General features: G+C 40.6%; 1 protein-coding gene across 49 annotated transcripts in view; it reads right to left on the minus strand.

The window, feature by feature from the left end:
* The window catches only part of ELAVL2 (ELAV like RNA binding protein 2), a 147,719-nt gene that overhangs the window by 60,180 nt on the left and 62,128 nt on the right, over window positions 1-25,411 (minus strand). For 16 of the 49 annotated variants that reach the window (XM_024105652.3, XM_024105656.3, XM_024105651.3 and 13 more), the window contains 2 exons: window positions 15,807-15,897; window positions 13,127-13,370 (listed from right to left, as the gene is read on the minus strand). In XM_024105652.3, coding sequence (XP_023961420.1) covers window positions 13,127-13,370; window positions 15,807-15,878 — 316 coding nt within the window. In that variant the 5' untranslated portion in view covers window positions 15,879-15,897. Of the gene's footprint in view, window positions 1-13,126; window positions 13,371-15,781; window positions 15,898-25,411 lie in introns of those variants that run through there. The other 33 variants (XM_065549653.1, XM_065549651.1, XM_042850362.2 and 30 more) reach the window with 4 other exon arrangements.

Here is a 25,411-nt window from a genome sequence, read left to right on the forward strand (position 1 = left end):
TCTGCTTTGACATCTCAAGAAGCATCAAATGAGACACAAAAACCAAGAACAAGCAATTATTCAGATTGGGGGAGAAAAAAAAATTGTGCTGCTCTGTAGAAAGAAGAATCTCCCCTATAGTGCAACAGCCTTAGCTGTCTGAAACAGTTTGCTGAATCTGCTCCAGTGTTTTGAAATGTGTTAAATATGAGATCCAATGAGGCCATGAGTATTTAATAAAATGCACAAAAACATAGGGGCTCCTAATAGGGCTTCTCAACCTTTTTATCCTATGCTGAGTTGAAATATTGGCCATATGTTTGTTCTACTCAGACAAACGCCATTAGAAAGCGATTTTTATTAATTTGCATTATCATGGCACCTAGGATCCCTAGTCAAGGACCTAAACATTTTGATGAGCTTTTTTATGGTTGGGAATCAGGTTCAGAAGAGGAAAGGAGAGAAATCTACAAAAATAGACAGCCAAACTCATGCGAGACCACAGATCAAATATTGAAAATTCAATATTTTTGTGCCATCCATGCCAGGTTTAGACACAGAATGCACTGACAGCCAGCGTTGAATTTTTCCTTTTTCCCCCCACTGTACAAGTACAAGCCCCAAACAACGTATTAGAGATAAGCCCTTAGATTTAATGCTGAGTTCAACTCTTGGCTCCGTATCACTTAAAGTTTATTCTTCGTAATCACATTATTTTAAAATAAAATGTTGAATGCAAACCTCTTTAGGTTATGTAGTAGTAGACACTGGTGTCTACTATGGTTAAAATTTCTCCATGTACATAATGGGAAAAAATGGTTACCCTACAGTAACTGCAGATCTTTTATATGTGTTGTCCATATGTATGTAATTTCTGGTGACTTGCATACAGTGATCCCAAGCCCTGGAGTCTGTGGTTGGAGTCTATTGAAAACTGCTGTAAGACAATTCTGTCAGAGCTGGCATTTAATCTGGAGCCCTCTACGAAGGAGTAGCACTGGGTGAATGTGTGAAATTGCAGGTAGCTGCTCTGCAAATCTCCAAAAGTGAAGTGTCCCTTAGCAAAGCTGCAGAGGCGGATTAAACTCTGCTAGAATAGATACTGATCTGCATAGGTCGGTCCAAGCGATCTATCAGATAGCAAGTTCTAACGCTGTCTGAAACCCATTGTGTGTGTGGCTACAAGCTGACATTTTATTCCGTTTAGCAAAAGCCAGAAATATAGTCTAGCAGAATTCCTGAATGGTCTCAGTCTGTCCAAATGGTAAGAGTCCTGACACATTCAAGGTATGGAGTTTATCTTCCGCTTCATTCATATGAGGCTTAGGAAAGATGACTAGCAAGCTGAATGCTTGATTCAAGTAGCATTCAGTAACAGCGTTAAGCAAGAATTTAAGTAAATCCATTTATTTATGTCTGAATGATCAGTCATTTTAGCAAAATTTTCAGAAACCTTCATGGTTCATCACTAACTTGGAGCGCTCAACAGCAGACCTTCCAATGATCTGCTGCACACCATCCATCCATTTCCTGGCTGGCTATCCCCTGCTCCAATGACCCTCTACCACTACTGCTGTAACTTTCTCAAGGTTATTTCCATCTCTATGCCGAATGTGACCAAAGTACATTAAATCTGCATCTGTTGATTTCTGACATCAGGATCTGCTTCTCTCCAATAATAGGTCTAACAGGCATTCATCTTTTTCCCCTGTACAGGAGATCCGCAAGAGGCTTCACTAGAATCATATTGCAAAAGTTTCAGTTGTCTTCCTGTCAGCAGCATTAACTTCCCATGATTCTCATGCATAAATTGCTATGGAAAAAGTTAGGTTTTTCACCAGTTGCACCTTTATATACGTCAAGAGGCCACAATTTTTATACTGCTGGAGGTCATATGTCCCATGAGCCTGACACACATCCTGACTGATGTCTTTGGCCAGGTTTGCAGTTGGTCTGAGACACTCAGAATGGTGAGGTACCTGTACAGTGGTAGCTACGCCTTTACTGCTCTATAGGCCAATACTCTTACCCCTCCCACCATTAATTCTATGCTTTAAGTAGGGCAAGAGTGGATTTCTCTTTGTTGATTCTGACCTCCACAGAGGCAAACCTTGAGCTATGGGAAAATATGGATCTCTTGTCTCCTTAGATCAACTGCCACAGCAACTAGTCACTTGAATATCCCCAGAGTCACGGAGAGTCTCAAGGGAAGCACTTTGGACTGATGAGACTTTGCCACCAGGAAAATGGCATATTTCCTGTGGGCCAGGTGAATTGTGATATGCAAATAGGCATCTTGTAAGTAGGAGAACCATGAACCAATCTTGAGGCACCAAGGTAGGAATTACAGATGCTAGAGTCACCATACTTAAGACAGCTATATTTGTTGAGTTGAAGATTCAGAATGCGATGCCAATCTGCTTTCTTCTTTGGGATTAGGAAATAAGTAGAATCCCCAGCTCTGAGCTCCACAGCTCTGAGCTACAGAAGGGAGTCCACTTCCTTTCTCAACACTCTTGAGAGGAGTCCATACCCTGCTCCGCACCAAGGAGAGACTGGAACTGGATGGAGTACCCTTTATTCAGTATCTCCAGGACCCACTTTTCAGAGGTTAAAAGGGTACAGGCCTCCTGATAAGATGGTTCCCAAACTGGGGTGTGTGGTGGGAAGGAGAGAATGCAGATCCTTGCTATGCCCAAGAAATTGAGGGAAACGTCTAAGGACACACATGCCACTATTTGCCTTTCTACCACTGAGTTTCTCCCTATGCTCCTATGGAAGACGCAACGAACTGACACTCAATCCCAGTTCAGGAAGTCATATTTAGCCTGGCAGTTCTACTTTGATCGTTCAATGTGCACATTTGTAAACTGGCTGCAGAATGTGTTTTTCATCCAGAGAGGTCAAGCATTTTCAGGACTTTGTCCCATGGTGTTGGCTTGGGCAGTCCCTGTTGTTTAGGCCTCTTGTGGATCAGTCACTCCGATACACACATTGGAGGACTTGAAAAATGCTAAAACCTCTTGGAAGAGGTATTATCTTTCTGATATGGGTGCCACTGAGGCTGGGGTTTGCCACAGAACCAGCTAGGAGACCTAACAGATCTTCATTTATTGGTACTGACAAGCCACCAGGGTCAGAGCAGTTTTACCTCTCCAGGAGTTTGTGCCATCTCCAGCAGAGTGTGCAGGAGAATTTCCAGGGTATCCACCATCTGCCATAAGAGTTCCTCAAAGATGCAGTAATCAGGCTGGGTTGGAACAGCCGGGTAGTCGGTTCATCCGGCAAAGATGAAGTCACCATAGAAATAGGTTGGTTCTCAGCTTCCTGCACATTATCCTGCTCAACATGTTAGTTTTGGAGGGGTGAACACTGAACTAATTGACCTTCCTGGGATATATGAAGGAAAGGAGACAGGTCTTGAGGCAGACCATGAGATATAGCCCTTCTGTTGGGATATTCCACATGGGGCCCAAAAACAAGCAAGTGCTGCAGGCCATGAGAAGTATCACAGGGTGTTGCTGTCAAGTGGCCTGATATTCTTATAGGGGTGTGCCCTGGACTACCTAGCCAAGTAGCTCAGTTTGTAGGATAGTGAATGTGGCAAATACATGGGAGGAATCTCCTGTCTTTTCAGATGCAGGAGGAGGAGGAAGAAAAAGTCTCTTCCATAGGTGGACCCATTCTTTCAGGAGTTCTAGACAGTTCCAGAATATCTTGGATCAATAGTGAGGTATAAGATGTGGATGGTTCTGGAACGAACAGATTCTTACTGGAGACCACAACAGCAACTGGCTTGTTTACCACCATTCAATCCCCTGTACTATGAACCTCATGGGTAATGAGAGCATCAGTTCTGAAGTTGTTTCTTCCACAACTGGAAGCATGATTGGCACCATAGAGGATGGTGTGTGGGGCTCTGATGTCAGTGCTGGAAGTCTATAGAATCATAGAATATCAGAGTTGGAAGGGACCTCAAGAGGTCATCTAGTCCAACCCCCCTCTTTTCTTTTTGCTTGTAGCAGTTTCCCCGCCCCCAACTACTTGTTCACTGTCATGCTTATGTCTCAACCAGTCCAATATTTTTTCCTTGTTTTCCTTCCCCCTCATGTCTTCATTTGAAAATATCAAATGAAGACATCTCCCCTTTCAGTCTATGTACCAGTGTCTTTCATTGCTGAATGCCAGGGCAGAGAGCTGAGACACTCATGGCACCATGGCAAGCACTTCAGTGCCAAGTGGGCCAGTACAGGGTTTTACAGTGCTGAGTGGCTTGAAGGCAGCATAGCAATATGGGTGAGGAGAAAAGCTTCTTTGAACAGCATTGAGGTTGTCTGGAGGCCCTGCAGTGCAGAAAAATCAGTGGGATCGGTTTGGGGCCCAAAACCGCCTCCTAGCTTTGATCTCCTCTGTACCAGTGAGCCATTTATGTTGCTAGTCACCCTAAGATTAGGGATCCTTCCTTCCTCTTTCCGCACAGGAGTGGGCTGAAGAGAGGAGGACATCGCTCCACTGACTCTGAACTCAACACTGAATGAGTCCTGTAGCACATGGTGAATCACCAGCACAACAGAGTATTCACTAAATGGTCTACGCCGGGTGGCAGTTTTCTCCTATCTAGGAACCAAAGAGGCCCTCACAGGTCTCTATGAGAAAGAGCTTCAGGCACTTTTGGGGGCCTTTTTCATAGAGCATGTGTGTTGTATATGCGCTTACCAAGGCTAAGGAAAGGTATTTTGAGTGTCATTGATGGGAATAACTGCCTTGTAGAATGGATAGGATTTGTATCCTAGAGACTCCAACAATTCCACGTAAGAATGGTCAAGTGGCAGGACACTTCCCAGACTTTAAGGGTGCTTCCTTGGGTTTTTTTTTGGCCAAAGGGCTTAAAAGGTGAAATTTAACTGGACAATGTAACTAGAACCCCAAATACAACCAATACGCAAGGCCACAACTGGGTAGTGCGGTTTGCGGTAAAAAGGAACCGAAATACAGTTCCAGACTCTCTGCTCTTTATACCCTTAGCTACAGAACATCAGAGGTTATGCAGGGCACTGGCACAGCTCCAATGGACAGTGCTATTCAAAGAGATTCCTATCTCAGGCCCACAAAGGAGGACACTTGGACAATCATTAAAAACAGATACGTAACATGCCAATACAGACATTTGCTCTTGCCCGATACTTCGCACACAAGATCTCCACTGAAGAGTTTGAGATTTCTTTTTTAAAGCAACTATTCTAGCAACACCATTTTAGCAAGATGCACAGAGCAGAAATTGGTCATTCATAAAGTGTCCAACAGACAAGTGCTCTTTCAGCAATGGAGTTTGTAAAATGCTAGCTACTGTAGCTCTGTGGCCTTTCGTTTTACTCAAGTGCTAGTTAAACAGCACCCGCTAAAGCAGAGTCTATGAAGTCTACACGGAGACATTGTGGTGAATATACATGAATGTATGATTTAGCAGTAAGGAGCAAGAAAAAAAAATCCCAAAAAGATACTGCTTATGCAGATTTTAAGCTTATATTTTCCCCCACTTGCACTCCCTTTCACTTGCTCCCCCAAAATGCACAGGCCCTGCTAAATTCAATCAAGGATCAGAGAGCAATTTTAGCATCTTTTTCCCTACCCCCAAGGGACAATAAAAATTCATAAACAGATTGAGTTGAGACTGCGGGCTTGTCTACATGAGGATGTTCGTGAAGAAGAGTAAGCTAGAGGGTGAATTTAAAGCACATTAACTACTCCACACTAATTCCCTACGTGGGCATTCTTAACTGTGCATGAGAAGTGCCGGTGTGTGGTTTTGCTCAGTATATTTTAAAGAGTGTCCCCACATAGCATTAATGAGGGATAGCAAGTGCGCTTTAAAATTTACACACTGGCTTATTCCACACTACCTTCCTCGTGTAGACAAGCCCTAAGTCTAGTCTCATTCCATTGTGCCTTCCATTGGTATTTTGAGCCCAGTTTGGAAACCCTTATCTGGGCTCTGTGACCCACACAACACAATTTGATGCTGACCAGTTGGTTTGGGACAGACACAGGGCCTAATCTCAGTCAGTCATGATGGGCTTAAACTTTACTACAAGCTGTGTGCCTCGAGGACCTGCCATTTTTTAAGACACCAAAGTCTCAAATTTTTCCCTGAAATTCCAGCCATATAACCTCAATAAATTTAGTGTTTAACTTTGGCAGAGTTTAGCACTAGGTGAACCCACCAAAACATTAATAGTCTTTCACCCTAATCAATGTATTTCTCATAACAAATACCTTTTTCAATATTTTAACTATCTATGGTGGGAATACATATGAAGCTAGTATATAGCATAGCTGAAAAAAGCGTGGGTGAGTGGGTGGGAAACAGGTGGAGGTTACTAGCCAAGAAGAGGAGTACAACAGGACTGCAATAAATACTGTACCCCAAATGGAAGGCCGTTTGAAAACAAAATGTATTTTCACTCCTTTTCATTTTAGGTCCAAATGGCTTATGTGCAAAAAGTGTGGTTTTTATCAGTAAACCTACCAAGACCAAGATTATGTACGGTAAACTCAGGTTTAAAATGATTAATCTTATCTCCTCTTTCCATGTTTGTTCTCTTCTTAAATAAGGGACTGCATTCCCCACTTTACACAGCCCCCCCCTTTCACTACTTGGGTACATCTGGTATATCGCTGCTGCCAATTCTCTCATGACATGCAAAGCAAGAATCATTAGCGCAGCAGTGAGGGACCATCAGGATTCCTAACTGGGGACTCTGCCTACTTACTTGAATAGAAGGTCCATCCCACCATCCAGCCCAGCCTGCCTAGTTTACAGGGGAGTGAAGTTCCCATGCCCATGCAGGAACAGTAGTTTATAAATCAGGGTCTGGATTTTGCAATTATATGGCTGAGAAATTTAAAACATTGTTTCTAGTCCATATACCACTGGAGATCAGTATTCCCTCTAATATTTTATGTCCATATGTGATACATCACCTTCATATTGGTGCACGTAACAAAATTCACGTGGTGGAGGTGGGGCCGAGGGGGCTCAGGACTGGTGTGAGGGTGCAGGCTGCCCCGTGGCTGCAGTAGGGAGAGAGAACTCCCCCACAGCAGCTTGGGGCCGGGGGAGAGGCATCTCTCCCCACCACAGCCCTAAGCGCCTGTGCGAGTCTTAATAGGCTGCTGCGCAGCCTCGCAGCTTAGAGGGAACTTAGGTGAAGATAGCACTGAACTCAAGTGAGCATGCAGCAATCCATGCCTGTTTGAGTCTCTGCACAGAGTCTAAAGTAACTAAGATGTTAACAGCCCCATTCATCTTTCAGTTCTCCATGGACTCAGCCATTCTGTAGCTGTAGAATTTGGCATCTTTCCAATATACCACAAAACTCAGTATTTCTGACATGGAGTTAGTCAGCATCCAGCTGCAGCAAAATGACATTTACTATTTTCTTGCCCAGACCTTACTGCTGCCACATCTTGTCATAGACACAGACTTTAAGGTCAGAAAGTACCATCATGATAATCTAGTTTGACCTCCTGCACATTGCAGGCCACAACTTCACCCACCCAGTCCTGTGACAGACCCATAACCTCTGGGTGAGTTACTGAAGTTCTCAAATCATGACTTAAAGACTTCAAGTTACAGAGAATCCACCATTTACACTAGTTTAAACCTGCAAGTGACCCATGCCCATGCTGCTAAGGAAGGCAAACCCTCCTCCCCCCATACACACAGGGTATCTGCCAATCTGACTTAGGACAATTTTTTTCCTGACCCCAAATACAGGTATCAGTTAGACCCTGAGTATATTAGGCCAACCAGCCAGACACCTGAGAAAGAATTCTCTGTAGTAACTCAGAGCCCTCCCCATCTAGTGTCTCATCACCCACCGATGGAGATATTTACTGCTAGCAGTCGCAGATTGGCTACAGTGGCACTGTAGCCAATCTCCTCCATCAACTTATTGAGTTCAGTCTTGAAGCAACTTGAAGTTTTTTTGCCCCCACTGATCCCCTTCCAGAACTTTATTCCTCTGATGATTAGAAACCTCCCCCTAATTTCAAGCCTCAACTTGATGGCCAATTTATATCCTCAGGGATTCCCAGTAAGGAGGAGTTAATTGACTTCCAGTGCACATTCCCTGAACTTCCCCATGGAGCTAGGTAGCAGGAGGTCAAGGACTGAAATGTTAGACTCCGGCTTGCAGCCAGGGAGGATTAAGGGAGCTAGAATAGGCTGCCCAACTAGGCTGACTGGAGAAAAGCAGCAGCAGCAGTGGCCCAAAGTGATGAGCTGCTGAAGCTCCCCTTTCCTGGAACACATGAAGGAGAAAGGGGAAGGAGTCAGGCCACCCGGAAAACACTGCAGGATCTAACACCGGGGAAATGGAACCAAGTTGCCTGGAGCACAAAGTGGAGAAAGTCATCCTCAAAAAGACGACTTGACATTTTTTTTTTTAAAAAGTCAATTAGTATTTTGAACCCGAATCTTAGTGGCATGTATGTGGGGAGGAAGGAAGGGAATGCAGGATGATATTTCACAGCGCTAGACTAAATTAATGTTGCCATGGAATTGGGTCCATGGTGCAAATTAATCATACAGATCACATGGGGTCTGTTATAGTTCGTCAGTACTAGGCTGGAGGAAGGCAAGCCCAACTGCAGTAGGGATGGTGGTCTAGGCAGATGCACAGGTACAGTGTGATGCTGGGAGAATCCTCTTTTCCTCAACAGCTCCTGGCTGGCTGCCAAGAACCACCAGTTCCCCACTCCAGCAGCAACTGTAGCACGGCTACTGTTGGGTAAAATGCCTGCAGAGATCCATGCCATTGGAACAGTGTAGTCAGGAAAGAGCATGCAAACAGTGCAAATGACACCTGGCCAGCTCTCAGCAGAGGTGTATGGATTCCTTTCCCATATGTTTCTGCTCATGGGCTACAGGTGCCCTCTAGGCCTCACGCTGACATCCCCATTTCCTACTGCAGTCACAGCTAGGTGTTAGTGTCCCTAAAGCTAACTTTCAGAATAAAACTGGTCTCTAAACTGAGACGTCTGCATTTCTACTCTACAATGCTTTTTCTACTCTGTTAGCTCTTAATTATTAGAGCTGGTAAAAAAAAACGGAGAAAGCTTGCCAAAAAAATTTGAGTTGAGGTAAAAAAGAAACATCTTGACTTGCAAAATTTCTACCAGCTTTACTGATTACATGAGAGAAGCCTCCCCTCTCAAATCAAAAAGTCAGCAAATGGAGGTTGGGACCTTACAGAGAGTTCTCTTTAAAAACCACACAAGATCCAAGACATCTTAAAAGCCCCCATCTGTAAGTGTACTGGAAATATGTAACTGAAAAAAATGATTTAGCTGGCAATCACTTTAAAAAGCTGGATGTGGAATACTCAAAAACCTTTATGCAAACAAACAGGCAATTCCTTGAGAACCGGAAAGTTAGTTTTATACACATAAGGAACTTCATCTAAAAATGTCAACTCTAGCTAAAACTTTGCTACAGCCACTGACTATGCAATGCAGTTTAAATACTTCTAATTTTGCATACACTTTGACAGCTGGCAAAGAGAATGGGATGAGATCAAACAAACTTTGTAATACAGCTCTTCATTTTGTTATTTAAATATATGTATACACATCCGCCCAACAGTGTTTAAAACAGGGGTTCTCAAACTGGGAGGTCATGACCCCTCAGGGGGTCACAAGGTGATTACACTGCTCTACAGCCAAAATGCTTCTGAAATAAATGTAGTCAAACTTTACTAATACTGGGTCACTGAGAACGAAAATGATGCTTAAAATTGTTGATTGGTTCTAGTTTTCAAGATATATTATTGGGTCAGTATATACGACCCTTGACTTGGGAATGGCGGAGGATAAGTGAGTTCTAAAGGGAAGGGATTCTCAATTTAAACCAGAAATGACTAAACTACATCTTTGACTGGATCTATGAATAAATCTATGACTGGGTTTGGACAGTACTTGCTTTTTAGGCAAAACAATGAACAATGCAATCTGAAGCTGGTATTGCATCATGCATGATATGAATGCATCATGTTATTCCTAGAAGTCATGGATGATGCAATCATAACGAAGCTTACATCACTCTGCGGAACAAATTGCCCTATATCAGCTCTAGAAATCATACGGTGTCGTGCTCTCTTATTTGTCAGTGTTTGATTTTGCAAAGGGACACATTTCTGTTCAGCCAAAGTGAGCAGAGGTGCCTCGTACTTGTGTGAACAGTGCAAATAACTTCTGCTATGTTTGTGGTGAAGTGACTTTTGCATCACAAAAGCGCAGTATCACCACTATGGTTAAGAAAGCCTATCGCCTTTATTTTGGCTGCAAAATTGGAGATCAGGACAAGAGGTGGGCCCCACACATATGCTGCAACACTTGTGCAAGAAATCTTCGCCAGTGGTTGAACAGGAAAAGGAAATCACTGCCTTTTGCAGTGCCAATGATTTGGAGAGAGCCAACAGATCATACCAGCAATTGTTACTTCTGCATGGTGCCTCCAGTTGGGAAAGGTGTGTCAAAGAAGAAAAAGTGGACTGTGCATTATCCAAACATTCCATCAGCTATACACCCAATACCCCACGGAGAAGGACTGCCGGTTCCTGATGCACCAGAATCATTCTCACTTGGGTCAGACGAGGAAAAGGAGGAGGATGAAACTTCTGGTCCTGAACCATCAATGTCACAGGACCCACATTTTCTCCCATCCTCCTCCTCTGAACCACACCTCATAACACAAGGCGAACTGAATGACCTTGTCAGGGATTTGGAACTACCCAAGAGTAAGGCAGAGCTGTTGGGCTCCAGACTACAGCAGTGGAATCTCCTGGCAGGTGAGGTTAGGGTTTCCATGTTCCGTGACCGTCAAAAGGATCCTGTCCCATTCTTCTTCATGGAAGGTGATCTTGTAGCCTACAACCACATCGATGGTGTGATGGCAGCCCTCAACATCGTTCACGATCCAAATGAGTGGAGACTGTTCATTGATTCATTGAAGAAGAGTCTTAAAGCTGTTTTACTGTATAATGGCAATGTTTTGCGATCAATTCCAGTTGGTCACGCAGTCCATATGAAGGAAACCTATGACAACATGAAACAACTTTTGAGGTGCGTAAACTATGACCAACTTCACTGGCAGCTTTGTGGCGATTTGAAGGTTGTTGCTCTCTTGCTTGGTCTGCAGACTGGATACACAAAGTACTGCTGATTTCTCTGCGAATGGGATAGTCGTGCAAGAGATTCCCACTACAACAAGAAAGATTGGCCACTCTGACAGTCATTGGAGCCTGGGAGGAAAAGTGTTCAGCATCCACCACTTGTTGAATCAAGGAAGATTTTGTTACCACCCTTACACATCAAGCTGGGTCTGATGAAGAACTTTGTCAAGGCCATTGACAAAACACAAGCAGCTTTCAAGTACCTCCGTGGAAAATTTCCAAGGTTAAGTGAAGCTAAGACAAAGGAAGGTGTCTTTGTTGGTCCTCAGATTCGTGAACTTCTTCGAGATGATGCATTTGACCATGCACTGCGTGGCAAGGAAAAGACGGCATGGAAAGCCTTCCAGTTAGTGGCAATACATTTTCTCGGAAACAACTAGGCAGACAACTACAGGTTATTGGTGGAAAACCTCCTCGAGGCATACAAAAGCCTTGGTTGCAACATGGCACTAAAGATACATATTTTGCACTCTCATCTAGATTTTTTTCCACCGCGGAGCAGTGAGCGACGAGCACGGCGAGCGATTTCACCAGGACGTTGCAACAATGAGGAAACGCTATCAGGGCAAATGGAGCCCATCAATGCTTGCAGACCCTGCTGGACAGTGACAAGAGATGCTCCATTTAATGAATACAAGAGACAAGCCAAGAAGCACCGAGTAGATACTGAATAGGACTAAACTATGTACAGAATAGTTTTTTGCCTTTTGTTTCATAATAAATTTTATTTATATAACCCTTTTGCTGATTTTTGAAGTGTTACATAAACAGGACAGGTGAAATATCATGTAAAGCAACCATAAACACATGAAAAGACCTAGGTTTACAATTTATGATTAAAACTCTATTATCTACACAATATACATAGACATAAAATATAAAAACTTAAATATCTTAGAAACAGTAGCCAGTCAGTTGTTTCAATGGTCATATTTGAATTCAGCACATCAAAATACATTTTATCTCTGAAGCAGACGACTTCTCAAAAATTGTAGACCAGTGTTACATGGGGTCATGAGTTCTCAGCTCCATGGAGCTGACAGTCCTGAGTCCCTATTACATTAAATTAAAAATGGGGGGGTAATTTATAAGGGGGGCACACTCAGAGGCTTGCTGTGTTAAAGGGGTCACCTATACAAAAGCTTTGAAAACCACTGACTTAAAAATACTCAAAGTTAATAACCAGGGGTATGGCTTGTAATGTCTTCATCCTGGAGACATGTGTGACCTGTGCAACAGAACTTTTCAACCTATGCTAAACAAAAAGTTAAATGAAAGAAATGCTCCATTCAGTCTTCAGTTCACATTATTTGCAACATCTCTCAGACAGGACAGATAGCATGTATCACGGAAACTGCATTTAAAATATTGCCGTGCGAAGTTTTATTTTCCACCCAAGAGACTGTAGCGAGTATGACTGAACAAGGATTCCATCCACCCTTTTCCCCACTGAAAAATGGGAAGCTTCAGATTTATTTAATTTATCTCATGGGGGGGGGGGGGGGGAAGAGGAGAATTAAGTTGTGCTGTTCCATCTGCCGGGCTTAGTGCAAACCAAAGTTCCAACTGAGTTAATCAAAAATACCCCACAAGTCAATGATGTACAGTTATCTATTCTTTTCACATCTCAATATCCTTTCCAAAAGCCTTTAATGTCTAGCTCAGAAAGCATTCAAAGGCCCCGTTAGCATTTATATTGCTCATCTACCAACTTGGATGAAACGCAAATAAAAAGCATTTAAATTCTTCGTAAGTGAGACTGTAGCACAGCTAATATCTTCAGCCTAGCAACATACGTATCTGCTTCTTCCATCTGAATCCCATAATTCACAATAGCTGAATGTTATGCAAAATGCTGGTTTAAAGAGCATATTGCCTGTATGTGCATATGCAAAATTACAGTTCCAACATACCTGTTATTTTGTCTCTTACAAGCTTGCAGGACTCTATCTCCCCAATGCTTCCAAACAGACTCTTCAGCTCTTCTTGTGTCATGTTTTGAGGAAGGTAGTTGACTATTAAATTGGTCTTGCTGTCCTCTGTGTTCCCAGAGTCAACTGGCGATGAGCAGTTGTTGTTTATGGTGGTTGGACCATTGGCTGTGTTATTGCAAGTTGGTCCATTAGACAGTTGTGTTTCCATGGCAGCAATTACCTGCTAAAACAGAAAATAAGAACTGTCAGAATTCATATTTCACAATCTATTAGAGATTGAAGCCAAGAATTTAAAGACTTGTCACTATGCACAAGAGGTTATTTCCAGGCTTCCAATAATGCCTCTACAAAAAGGAATTTTTAATTGTGATGTAGTAAGATGTTTAGAAATTTAAAGGCAAATAAGGTTGGTGCTAAGGTATTTATTAAGGGTGCTTCTAGAAAGCGTTGTCCAAAAAATTAACCACTGAATAACTTATTTTTACAACACATAGAAGCAATCAGCCTTCCAAGTACAGGAAGTATTATATCAACACATTTTAACCAGTTACTAAGCACTAACGTTAACAGTTTACAACTGAGCACCAACAAAGTATAGGATGCACTTTAAAAACAAAAAACAAACAGCATGTACTCTTTTGGTTACTTTTCCAGTATTGAAAACAAGTTTAACAATATTTTAAGACTACTTCTGATGACCATTGGAAGAAAACAATTCATAATCCCTGATTTAAAGATGTTTAGAGAGACAATGGAAATGTTGGGATGGAAACTGGAACTCTTCTTTCTTGATGATCTAAGGCCATTTTCTTCTGCACCTCTGTGGGTCAGTAATAGCTTTTAAATAGCACTCAGCATTCCAATAGGCTGATACCTACAATCCCCCTTCTCTGTACCTCTCAGCTCCCCCCGCAAAAAAAATCAAAAGACATGGTTTAGCACTTACTGTACTTATTTTACTCATAAATGAGTGATTATGCTACAGACTTTTATTTCACCCCAAATAACTGTATGGACAACTCACAGATGCAGAAGAGGTCATTAAAAAAAAAGAGTCAACGCTTGCCTAGATGATACCAGAGATCTATTCCAACTAAGGGGGATATCAGATATTCACTGCATGGTAACTATTGGCAAGACAACTTTTTAATGCAGCCACTATATCCAAGTGTTAACTACTCTATCCATTTACAGAACTAGCTACACAGGACAGTTTCCAATTCTAAATACAACGTAAATGTTGGTCAGGTTTATTATCTAAGAAAATATAGGTTCCAACATTAAAATGACAACCCTAAGCACAAATTACAGAACACTCAGAACGATAATTAGTGCTCAAATCTAACTTTATGCTGGTTTCAAAGAGGACATCTCACACAAAAGCCTTATTTAATAAATCTGCAGCTTAAGTAGCCAAATTCTCTTATGAAGTCAACTGTTTTCAAAGCCTGGAAATTTGACTTTAAGTGAGAAAAGTGTCTTCAAAGTAGGAGCTGTAAAGCCCCGTGAAACAGTTGTGGGTTCTGGTACTTGTTTTTTGTTTTGTTTATTTAAAATAGGTTATAACTAGGACAACTCCTGTAGAAATACAGTCTTGCCCAAGAGGTGGCATTTGGTACAAAACTGAAAGCAGTAATTAAGTATATTAAACATTTCTTTCCCATTTAAAAAAATGGATCCAGTTTTGTTGAACTGAGCTCCCACTAAAGCAGCAACATTTTCTTCCCTCCTGACAAACTCCTGTGGGTTAACCTGGACCTGGCACTGTATTAAAACAAGCCTGTGTCAAAAGACAAGAAAGTAGCTGAGGCCAATTAAGACAAAATTACTATCCAAATGTTAGTATATCTGGCGGAGCCGGGTAAGCCACAAATGCTGCATTCTGACTGAAACTCACTGGGTCTGCGTTTAAATTTTGAAGTGTTCATTGATCGAAATTAGCAAGGACAACAAACAATCCTCACTTAATTGCACATTTTATTTTTATGTTCAGGAGGCAAGAATGAGATCCTAAGCCAACATTCAAGTGAACAGCTGCAGTAGCCTGGGTACACTGAAATTACAACATTTCTCAGCTATAGGACCATCTGCTCTGAATCAAGTGATACTAATATGTTATATTTTACAAATAACGCATATTCCATTGATAGGTTCAACAACTGTTCACAGAATATCAAGCAAGTCTTTGAGCAGTTACAGAATAAGTATTTTTTCAGCCAGAAAAAATAGTTTTAAAGGTAATTTACAATTTTAAAACAACTTTTAGAGTAGCAATTGTAAATAACTTTAAAAAAAATTAGTAACCAAAAAAATACAGTGTACAGGTTTTAAAGATTACTGTAATTTAGTATTCAGACCATACCAAAACAGTTTTATTACAATTATACTCTTCAGTTATCCATTGGATATTTTAAATCAGTACAAAAAGCTATTTGTAAATAGAAAGAAAATCAGTGCGGTTTAAATTTCTACAGATCACCATGTTTAAAAAAAAAAAAAAAAAATCAATACACTGTTCTGGGCCCTGACCAAATAGAGATACAAACTATGTTTAAACATGAAAGCATATACAGTAGAGATTTAAGTGTTTGGTATGGCCTCAGCACTATTTTAACATGTTAAAAAGTAGCCTACAGAATTTAAGAAAAATCCCACAGACCCCAGTCCAAGGCTCTGCTGCCCACGAACCACTTCTAAGCAGAGAAGCCACATCACACAGTCTGACTGCCATGTTAGTTTGGAGTTGCCGTCTGCAATATGGACACAAAAAGTACCGTATGTTAGATTAGCAAGATAATGCAACAAATCAGTTTGTACAAATTTACAGTAATTGTATTTATATTCCAAGCACGTCCATGCAGTGTGGTTTAATTGAATTTGAGGCAATTCCAATCTAATCTTTCCAAACTTGGTTAAAACATTTTTCTTACATGAATTGTGTTTGTTTTTTAAAACAGCCTAATTTAAAGGTAGTACAAACTAGTTATCTCTGCACCTAGCCTGGAAACTACCTTAAAACCACACCATGTCTAAAAAGAACCATACCACCACATGATTTTTTTTTTTAAATCCTGTAACAAGGAAGGGAGAAGGAGGGAAACAAATGAATCTAGTTTCAATTAGAATGTAAGGTGGTCATGTACCATTAAAAAAAAAAAAAAAAAGCAGCTCCATTACACATCCATCCCACCCATGAAAGTCACAACACAAGATAACACCGTGCTCCGCTAGAATCCAGTCTACTCTTAACCCTGGAACTTCACGTTAAAAAAAAAGTGAGTTAAAATTATGTACAGAAGCTTTGCTGCTTCATTTCAGCATGGATTTACTTACAATAGCCCTACTGAAACAGTATACTGTATGTAGATAAAGAAGCAGAAGAGTCAGTCAGCATTTTTCAACTGGAATAATTGGACCAATAAATATGAATGTTAGAGGTAATGTTTGAATAAAGGGTATTATTGTCCCCAAGCAAACCAACCAAACTTTTTTAAATATGCAAATTGCAAAACCCAGCAGGATTTGAAATTAGCAATGCTAGGAAGCCACCGACATAGGTAATGGCCATTTACAATGTATTGCAATTTGCCCAGATACTAAATACAGCCACAATCTTGGCATTAAACCAAAGCAGGAGACTGCTGCTTTTTTGCCACAATTTTGGCTGTGCTAATCTAGCCCAACTTCTTTACTCTATTCATATAGGAGGGAGGGATAGCTCAGTGGTTTGAGTATTGGCCTGCTAAACCCAGGGTTTTGAGTTCAATCCTGAGGGGGCCTTTACAGATGGTGGGTGAGGGGGAATGGTCCTGCTAGTGAAGGCAAGGGACTGGACTTGATTACCTTTCAAGGTCCCTTCCAGTTCTATGAGATAGGTACATCTCCATATAAAAAAAATAAATCCAAAGATTGTTTAACCCAGCCACAGCCATAAGCAATTCAGCTTTTGGAAGGCTGTTTTCTGCATAGAATTTAGAACACAAAGCTACTTAATTTAAGTAACCCATGATAGAGCAATTCTGATTTTCCTTTGAGTTATAAAACTTAAAACAGTTTGCTTGAAAAGTTAAAGCTTATAGTCTGAGTTGTACCAGTAGTAAATATTTAGTGTTCCAATTTAAAAGCAATACTTGTGTCTTCATATCAATTACAGGCTTAATAAATCTTTGAAGAGACCATTTGAGACATTGTCTCTAGTCTTATCTTAACCCAAAGAGGATAATACATAACTCAATCTACCATGCTGTAAATCCTACCCTATAATGACCCATTTGCAGACTGAAGGGCAAGTTAAAAGAATAGTCACCTACACAAGCAAAGCTCAGTATAATTCTCAGTTTTAAGCATACATGCGCCAGTTGGTCCGGACAAACCTGATCAAGTAGTCTTGACGGATGTAGTTGTGTCATATCATCCTAATTTACAATAACTTCTATTCTAATGCACTGCAGTTCCAAAAAAACTCACTAAGTTGACACAGTTGTGTCACAGAAGTAGGAAACTTTAGGATCTCGTCACTTCTAAAGATGACTTGACATGCAAAGAGTTTTACTTTGACCATAGGAAAAGGTGACACATTTCAAGCGGTCCCTCTCCAGACGTCTAGTTTTCTTAACACATGCTTTCTCTGGTGGTAGCGATGCATTACATAAGCTTCTCACATGACTATCATTGGCCAATCCTTTATGCTAGCCAATAATTGAATTACCAAAACAATTTATCAAAGACAGATTTTGCTCTGCCACCTGTTTTACAATTTCACTCGTTACCAGCAACCCTGTTATACAGACTGCTCCAAATCTCAAGTTTCCTGGAAGTAAAAGTCAAAATTAGCCTTTGCAAAGCCACCAACTTTAATAGATTTTTAAAAATACATTTAAGTTCTGGGTAGAAAAATTGCTTTTAGTTACATTTTATTGACTAATGATTTCCTCTCACCTCTTCCATATCAACATAACATTTCTAATTAACACCCATTTTGAAGCCGACTAGACAAGTTGACCATTTCTTTAACGTTTATTTCAAGTTTTACCCCAGCCCCAGATTCCCCTTGGGAAAAGTCTTTGGTTTTCTATCATCTTCTATTGCTGGGTAAAAGACCCACAGAAACAGCAGAAACCAATTGATCAGGGGAAACCAATGATACAGACTATGCAGGGTTAGATGCACAAAGGAAACAAGAAAAAGGGACAAACACGGTCTTCCAAGTCTCTCCTAAATTATTCATAATCAGGCAGGGTTGATAATTTTTTATTAAATCAGACTTTAAATACTTTTTTTTTAAATGAACCTATTTTAAATTAAATTTGAAATGATGATCACCTATGCTAAAGGTACAAATTTACTGTAACCTATTTAATTCATTTAAGTTACATTAATATAGAATATTCATGCAGTCCAATTTGTTGTCAATGATTTAAAGACAAATGTCAGACCACTAGCCTGGTCAAAGTCACTAGCTAAGTACTAGGAACCAGATTTTGTTGCAGTGTGCTAACCCAACTTTTGACAGTAATAGCCTTGTGTGCAGGTGCAGAGAGAATAGTTTCTTCATTTCAGTTTATTCAGCTTGTTCAGTTCAATTAGTTCATTCAAAGCCGAGAAAGCAATTGAAAGTTGAAAAAGCATGAAAGTTTCTCTTCCAATTTATGAATAAAAATTAGGTCTGACAGGTTGAGATCTATTAGTTCTAAAGTCCAGAAGGACACAATGACCAGAAGGCATTAATACAATTCACTTGTATTAAATTAAAAAAAAAAAAAAAAAAAAAAAAAAAAACCCACACAATCAGTTTTAAAATGCAAACATATTTGGTAACTTTTTTTGAATGTATCCAGCACATTTAAGGTAGTTCTATTTAACCAAAACAATTTTGAAGTGTGTGCGTGCGCATTTTTAATTGAATTCCAATTTCCATCCAAATATAGCTTGACACGGTAACAAAAAATATCTAGTAAATAAGAAATGCATCCCTATTTAACATAAGAAGGATAATATAAGAATTAAGAATATGAATGATTAGCTATAACTGTTTAAATAAGTATATATAGATACAGTGCGTCATCCTATTTGCAAAAGAGTACCAAATTTTTCTCAAAAGGCTGGTATAACCACTTTACAGAAAATAAAAAGTACAAACGCAAAACAAGATTTTTAAATCAAGATTTCCTGCTCAGATTTAAACCATAATTAAAATTGGTGAATTACTGTACTTTAATTTGAAACAATCCACCCTGTAATCAGTTCCATTAAAATAAATAAATAAAATGAAAAAGAAAAAAAAACCTCACACACCACACACAGATCCTTCAAAAACAGATCCTAATATTGAGGACTTGGCTGAAACTCAATCAAGCTGATACCAGTAGAATGAGATATCCAACCGGAAGAGATGGCAAAGATATCAGTCTACAGGAGTTAGGATATTCAACCACCATTAGTAAGCTGAATTTATAACCTTGGGAGTGGGAGGGGAGCTGTCTGGCTAGACAGACAGCCAACTCTATGTAATGTAGAAGCAATGGTCAAAAGGGTATTTTACAACTTGCCCCAGATAGATAGGTACAGCCTTTTCTTTTGAATACAGATTTTAAGATCATCTGTGCTGAAATAGGGCATCCAATAAACAATATGCAACACCTGTGCTTTAGGACCTGCACTAGTTAAACAGTTCTCCTCTGGATGCACGTTTAAATACTGGATTTTTGACCTAGAAAATCCAAAATGGTCAGAGACCAACCTACCTGAAAGTGCACCTTTCACTCAGTGATACGCTACCAGCCAGCCAAGACTACACTGGATTCCGCCTTGACATAGATACTGGGTGGCTGGTAGGGTATTCTCCATAATGACCCAGGAGATCTGAAAGCCGACCCATTCTTGGTCTTAAATAACCCAGATTTCTTGACATTCGGGGCCCATTTGTTCCATCTGGCCTTTGAAAAGAGGTAGGGGGAATGGAGGCATAAACCAGTGTAAATATCCCCTTCTGGCTAACATTATACTGCATGGGAGAAGAGTGGACATGACTGCACTGCATTTTGTTTTGGAAATATTAAGTGATTGGCACTTATGTCCTTTTCAATTTGGATGAAATAAAATAAAAAAGGTAAATTTAAGACCAGATGGATAGCATCTCTTCCCTTCCGACTCATTTTAGACTACAACCATTGCCAACTATGGTGGTAGTCTAAAGGCAAAATATGGTCGTCAAAGTTTACTAGCATGGGCACAAGATCTGCTGGCATGCCCTTTGCTAGGGCTTTAAAAAAAAAAAAGGTAATTGTACTTGCAAAGTAGAGCAAAGTGCCTCACACTAGATTTTCATCAAGTTGTCAAATGTCTGTTAAAAGTACAATTTTGTCTTGTGCTCTTCCTTCGTAAATCAGTCTTCGAGGATATTATTAAAAAGAAAGGAGCCCTTCACATCAATACTCAAATGAAGACAAATAGCGAAAGGCAAATACTGGTAATTCTAATCCTTCAAAGCACAGATAATCGAAAAAATATTTAATGGTGTTCTGAATCCTGGGTCCTTTGTGATGCTGCAGATGCACAGCATTTATTTGTGCAGGTCTACGAAATCAGTTAGAGAGACAGGATAGGAATTCAGGAATACTATGGGAAGGGTTCTTTTAAAAAAAATTAATAAATAAATAAGATTATTTGTGGCTATAGGAACAGGGTAAAGTCCTCAGAACCAGTAGCCTTGACTCAAGTCATGGAAACAAGGGTTGGTAGTGAAGGAAAGACTGGGGCGGGGGGAGGGGGGCGCGGCACAATTTCTTAAAAAAGGAAGGACCTCCCAAGATAGGCATGGTCCAATCATTCTCCATGCACCAGCAAACCTGCCTGGGAGGAAGTGACCCACTTGTGAGAAGTAATTCTGTCTGCATAGCACATCTCATCAAGTATGTGGATGGCAGAGTATGACAACTACAGCAATATAAAAGGTAGGGAGCCCTAGTATCAATCATGCTCAACGGGAGGTTTGCTAGGAACTTAAATAAGGGAGAGTATCAAACTCATAGCTGAGCAGCAGCCTATGATTTTGGCAACCACCAATTCCAGTGAGGCAGAGTAATATAGGAGACAGCTCTTGTAAGTTTTATTGGGCTAAGTGCCTCATGTCCAGTATCTTTATGATTGTTTCTTCAGGGCCCGAGGTAGAACGTCCTTATTCCCCACATACCGCCCCAACTATACAATAGGGAAAATTTACAATCTGTGTACAATAGCCTGTAGAAGAGAGGTAAGCATTTGTTATTTTTATTGTCACCCACATGTGCTGACCGCCTCACTAAACAAATCTAGAAAGTATTTGGGCTCTTTAAAAATCAAGCACATTACACAAGCACAAACAAGGGTGGGGGGGGAGAGACACGAAGGGAGGGAAAAGGCAAAAAAAGCTACAGCTCAGCATGTGCTTGTTGCAAACCAAATAAATCAATTTTTTCTTCATTTGTAGGTTTTACCGCAAAGATTGAGTTTTTAGGAAGATCGGAATGGGTTAAAGGTGGTGGCTAGACAGACCGAGCATTCCAGGTGGGAGCTTAGAAGAAAATGGAGACAGCAGACTACCAATGTAAAAGGTGGACGGGTAGGGATTGTGCTTCGGTGAGCACAGCTGAGTGACTCCGGGCCTTAAAACAAAGGAGAAGTTTGACTACACACAGTAATGTGGGATGCTGTGAAGAGGCTGATGATAGGGGGCAAGCAATGATTATTTTGGCTAAAGATTTTAGCCAGACAGAAAGCTGCAAGGTAACATGGGGAAGTTCTTGGGGAAAAAATAAAAAGGAAAACTGCACAAAAGGGATCATCATAAAGGAAAGAAACATTTAAGATTTTGGGAGTTCTCCACCTACAGAATTAAGAAGAACCCGCAAGTGCTATGGAACACCCAAAAGATGAATTGTGCTAAGTAGCGCAATACTAACACTAATTCTAGGTTTGCGGTTCTATGTATCGGTACCAGGGAAATATGCAAAATAGTTAAGGCCACTTCAACAAAAGAAAAGGAGGAAGAAAAGGATTTATAATCCCTAAGGCAAGCATCTGCAGGGAACCGTGAAGAGGGATACCAATAAACGTTTCCATATATCCATGTAATAAGCTTTAGAAGTGAATAAAAATCCTTGGCATCAGAAGACAAATGCAACTGGCATTTCTAAAGCCCAGTGCATGAGAATCAATGATATACTCTAACTGCTCAAGAGCAAAGTTAAAAGGAGAGAAAGCAAAATAAAGAAATCCTTAAATACTAACAAAATAAGCATGAAGGTAGGAAATCCAGATTGGATATAACAACTTGATTTTATCACCCAGATGCCATCCAGAAACCATGAATACAAAAACACAGAAGGACTAAGGAATAGAACTAATAGGTGATATCAGCAATCCTAATATAAACCTGAACTTCACTCTGGGATATTATGGTACCAATTTTTCTAAAATAATTGTTTCTCTGAACAGCCTATTTTTGAGCAAATACGAGGATAAAAACTGCTCAACAACCTTCCTATACCTATTTCCGCAGCTCAATAGCCCTTTGTCCTAAATAACAGTACGACAAAGTTGGATATTCCCACAATGGAGAGAAATGAGACCATATGAGAATGTAGAAAAGAAGACACTGAACTTCAAGAAGGGAGATTGAAGTAAGCTAGAAACATTCAATACTCATTTTTTCTAGTTCTTCATATGTGCATGGAGACTTGTGGGTTCAGCTATTGGAACTGCTTAATTCCCAAAAACAAGAAAGCATCTGGAAATTAAATGTGATCAAATGACATGGTATGAACTTTAAGCCAAAAAAGACTGAAACCCAGTACAAGTGATGTGAATGGGATACAACATTCTCTTTCACCTGCCAAAGTTTAAAGAGAGACATGAAAAATTTTGCCTTTGGCTATTCTTTAGAATCAAGTAATAACTCAAGGACTCAAGTTGTACACTTTTCCTTATTGGAGGGAAAATGACTGATGTGAATAGGAATTTTGCCTGCACAAAAACTACAAGGCTGTGTAAGCAGGCAAGTTTGTGGGATCACCAAAGCTAAGGGGCATGGAAGTGAGATTCCACGCCCTCCCCCCATGAAGTTGGCGTTCTGCAATGATTCATTTGATAATCTGAACCTCTTGTTTGAATTTGCTAACCAACATGAACACAGTCACTGGCTTCTAACATTTTCTAGCCCAAATAAACTATCATTACCAGTCTTCCTTCAGCTGGATTTTTCCTTGGATTTTAAAAGCATGATTTAGGATGGGGGGGGGGGGGTAGAAAATGAACAGACCGTAAAGAATTGTCTGCTCTTTGTAACTCTAGATTAGTGTGTCATTGCAGAAATTTACAGAGTAAGCAAAGTCTTCTGTTCTTGCTCATCTAACAGTCTCAGTCTAGAAATGGCTTCTGAACAGGGGTGCCCCCTTACTCCCCAATTTGGTATGGAAAGGCCTCTGCAAAGCAAGAGCACTCAGCTCCAGAGGGCCAAAGACATCATCTACAGAGACTGACACCAAATATGTACAGAAACAAGGTGGGTGAGGTAATATTTTATTGGACCAACTTCTGTGACCCGAAGAAGAGCTCCGTGTCGAAAGCTTGGTCACTCTCACCAACAGAAGTCAGTCCAAAGGAAGATATTACCTCACTCACTTTGTGTCTCTGATATCCTGGGACCAAAACTGCTACAACAACACTGCATATACCAAGCATGTAATACTTTGTAAAAAGAGGCATGCATGCATGCAAGGAAGAACCACTGTCTTTTCCACTGAATCCATTTCCCCTTCACCTAATAAGGTGGCCACCGTACTTGTAAAGTGTCCTGTGAATGCTATTAGGGAGAAGACTGGTGACTTTGTATGTAGAAATACAGGATTTGATCCACCATAGAGGTGGTTCTGGAAGACTCTTCCAGTCCATTAAAAAAAAAAATCTTAATTAACATGGACAAGTACCATGTAAATCGAACTTAGATTTTTGTCATAATTTCGCTTTGGCCAGAGGTCTAAGTTCTCCCCCCAGCCCACCCCCCACAGACTACAGGTCATCCTTCCATTTTGTAAAGACTACCCAAATTCTGTGCATCAACTCATCTTCCTGATTTGTGTGAACAGTGGGGGTTAGAGGACTCTGGTTTCAGGTCCTCCCTCAGTGAATAGCTCAAGTGCCAGTTTCGGCTGCTCCTCAGACATTTCCTGAGGAGCCAGAGTGAAAGGACTGCAAACCTGGCCAGTTTCACTGTCTTCCCCCACCCCTGCCACAAAGGTCCTAGTAGTAGAAGTGAAAACTGTGCAAAGCATCTTCAGTTCTCCCCTGGAGCTTGCAAAAAACTATGAGCAGCAGAAGATACATTAGAGTTGTCTGCAAACTCAGGGCAGCACCCTACTGGTTATACACACGGTTCACATTTAGAAGGTCACCTTTGCAAGAGTATTCTTTAAGATGCAGATGTAAGCACTATAAACTGAGTTTGTTAATAATGGTTTAGGTTTTGCAGAAGGCAATGGTATTCATGCAGTAAAGCTTCTTACATGCCACAGGTGAATAATTTTTCAAGCCCTGATTCTGAAAAAACCAAGAATGAAGCAGCTGGAACTGCTAACAAAAATATGCAAAAAAAATTCCAAGTAAGCGATGCATAGGGCCACAAGAAAGAGATAAAGTAGAGAATTCACAGGAGTCCTGAGTCACAGGTGCCACAGACTCCAACTGTAACCAAATTATTTTGGACGGGAAGAACTGAATACCTGTTATTACTGGGACTTGAGTATTGAAGTTCCAAGACAGACCTTTGCTCAGTGGGTCAGCAATGCAGACAAGTTACCTATCCTCACCTTAAAAAGAAGAACAGGAGTACTTGTGGCACCTTAGAGACTAACAAATTTATTAGAGCATAAGCTTTCGTGGACTACAGCCCACTTCTTCGGATGCATATAGAATGGAATATATATTGAGGAGATATATATACACACATACAGAGAGCATAAACAGGTGGGAGTTGTCAACTCCCACCTGTTTATGCTCTCTGTATGTGTGTATATATATATATATCTCCTCAATATATATTCCATTCTATATGCATCCGAAGAAGTGGGCTGTAGTCCACGAAAGCTTATGCTCTAATAAATTTGTTAGTCTCTAAGGTGCCACAAGTACTCCTGTTCTTCTTTTTGCGGATACAGACTAACACGGCTGTTACTCTGAAACCTATCCTCACCTTGTTACAGGGGTCTCTTCCCTTGTAGGGTGAAGAAG

Source organism: Chrysemys picta, chromosome 6, assembly GCF_011386835.1.
Source record: "Chrysemys picta bellii isolate R12L10 chromosome 6, ASM1138683v2, whole genome shotgun sequence".
NCBI classification, from domain to species: domain Eukaryota; kingdom Metazoa; phylum Chordata; order Testudines; family Emydidae; genus Chrysemys; species Chrysemys picta.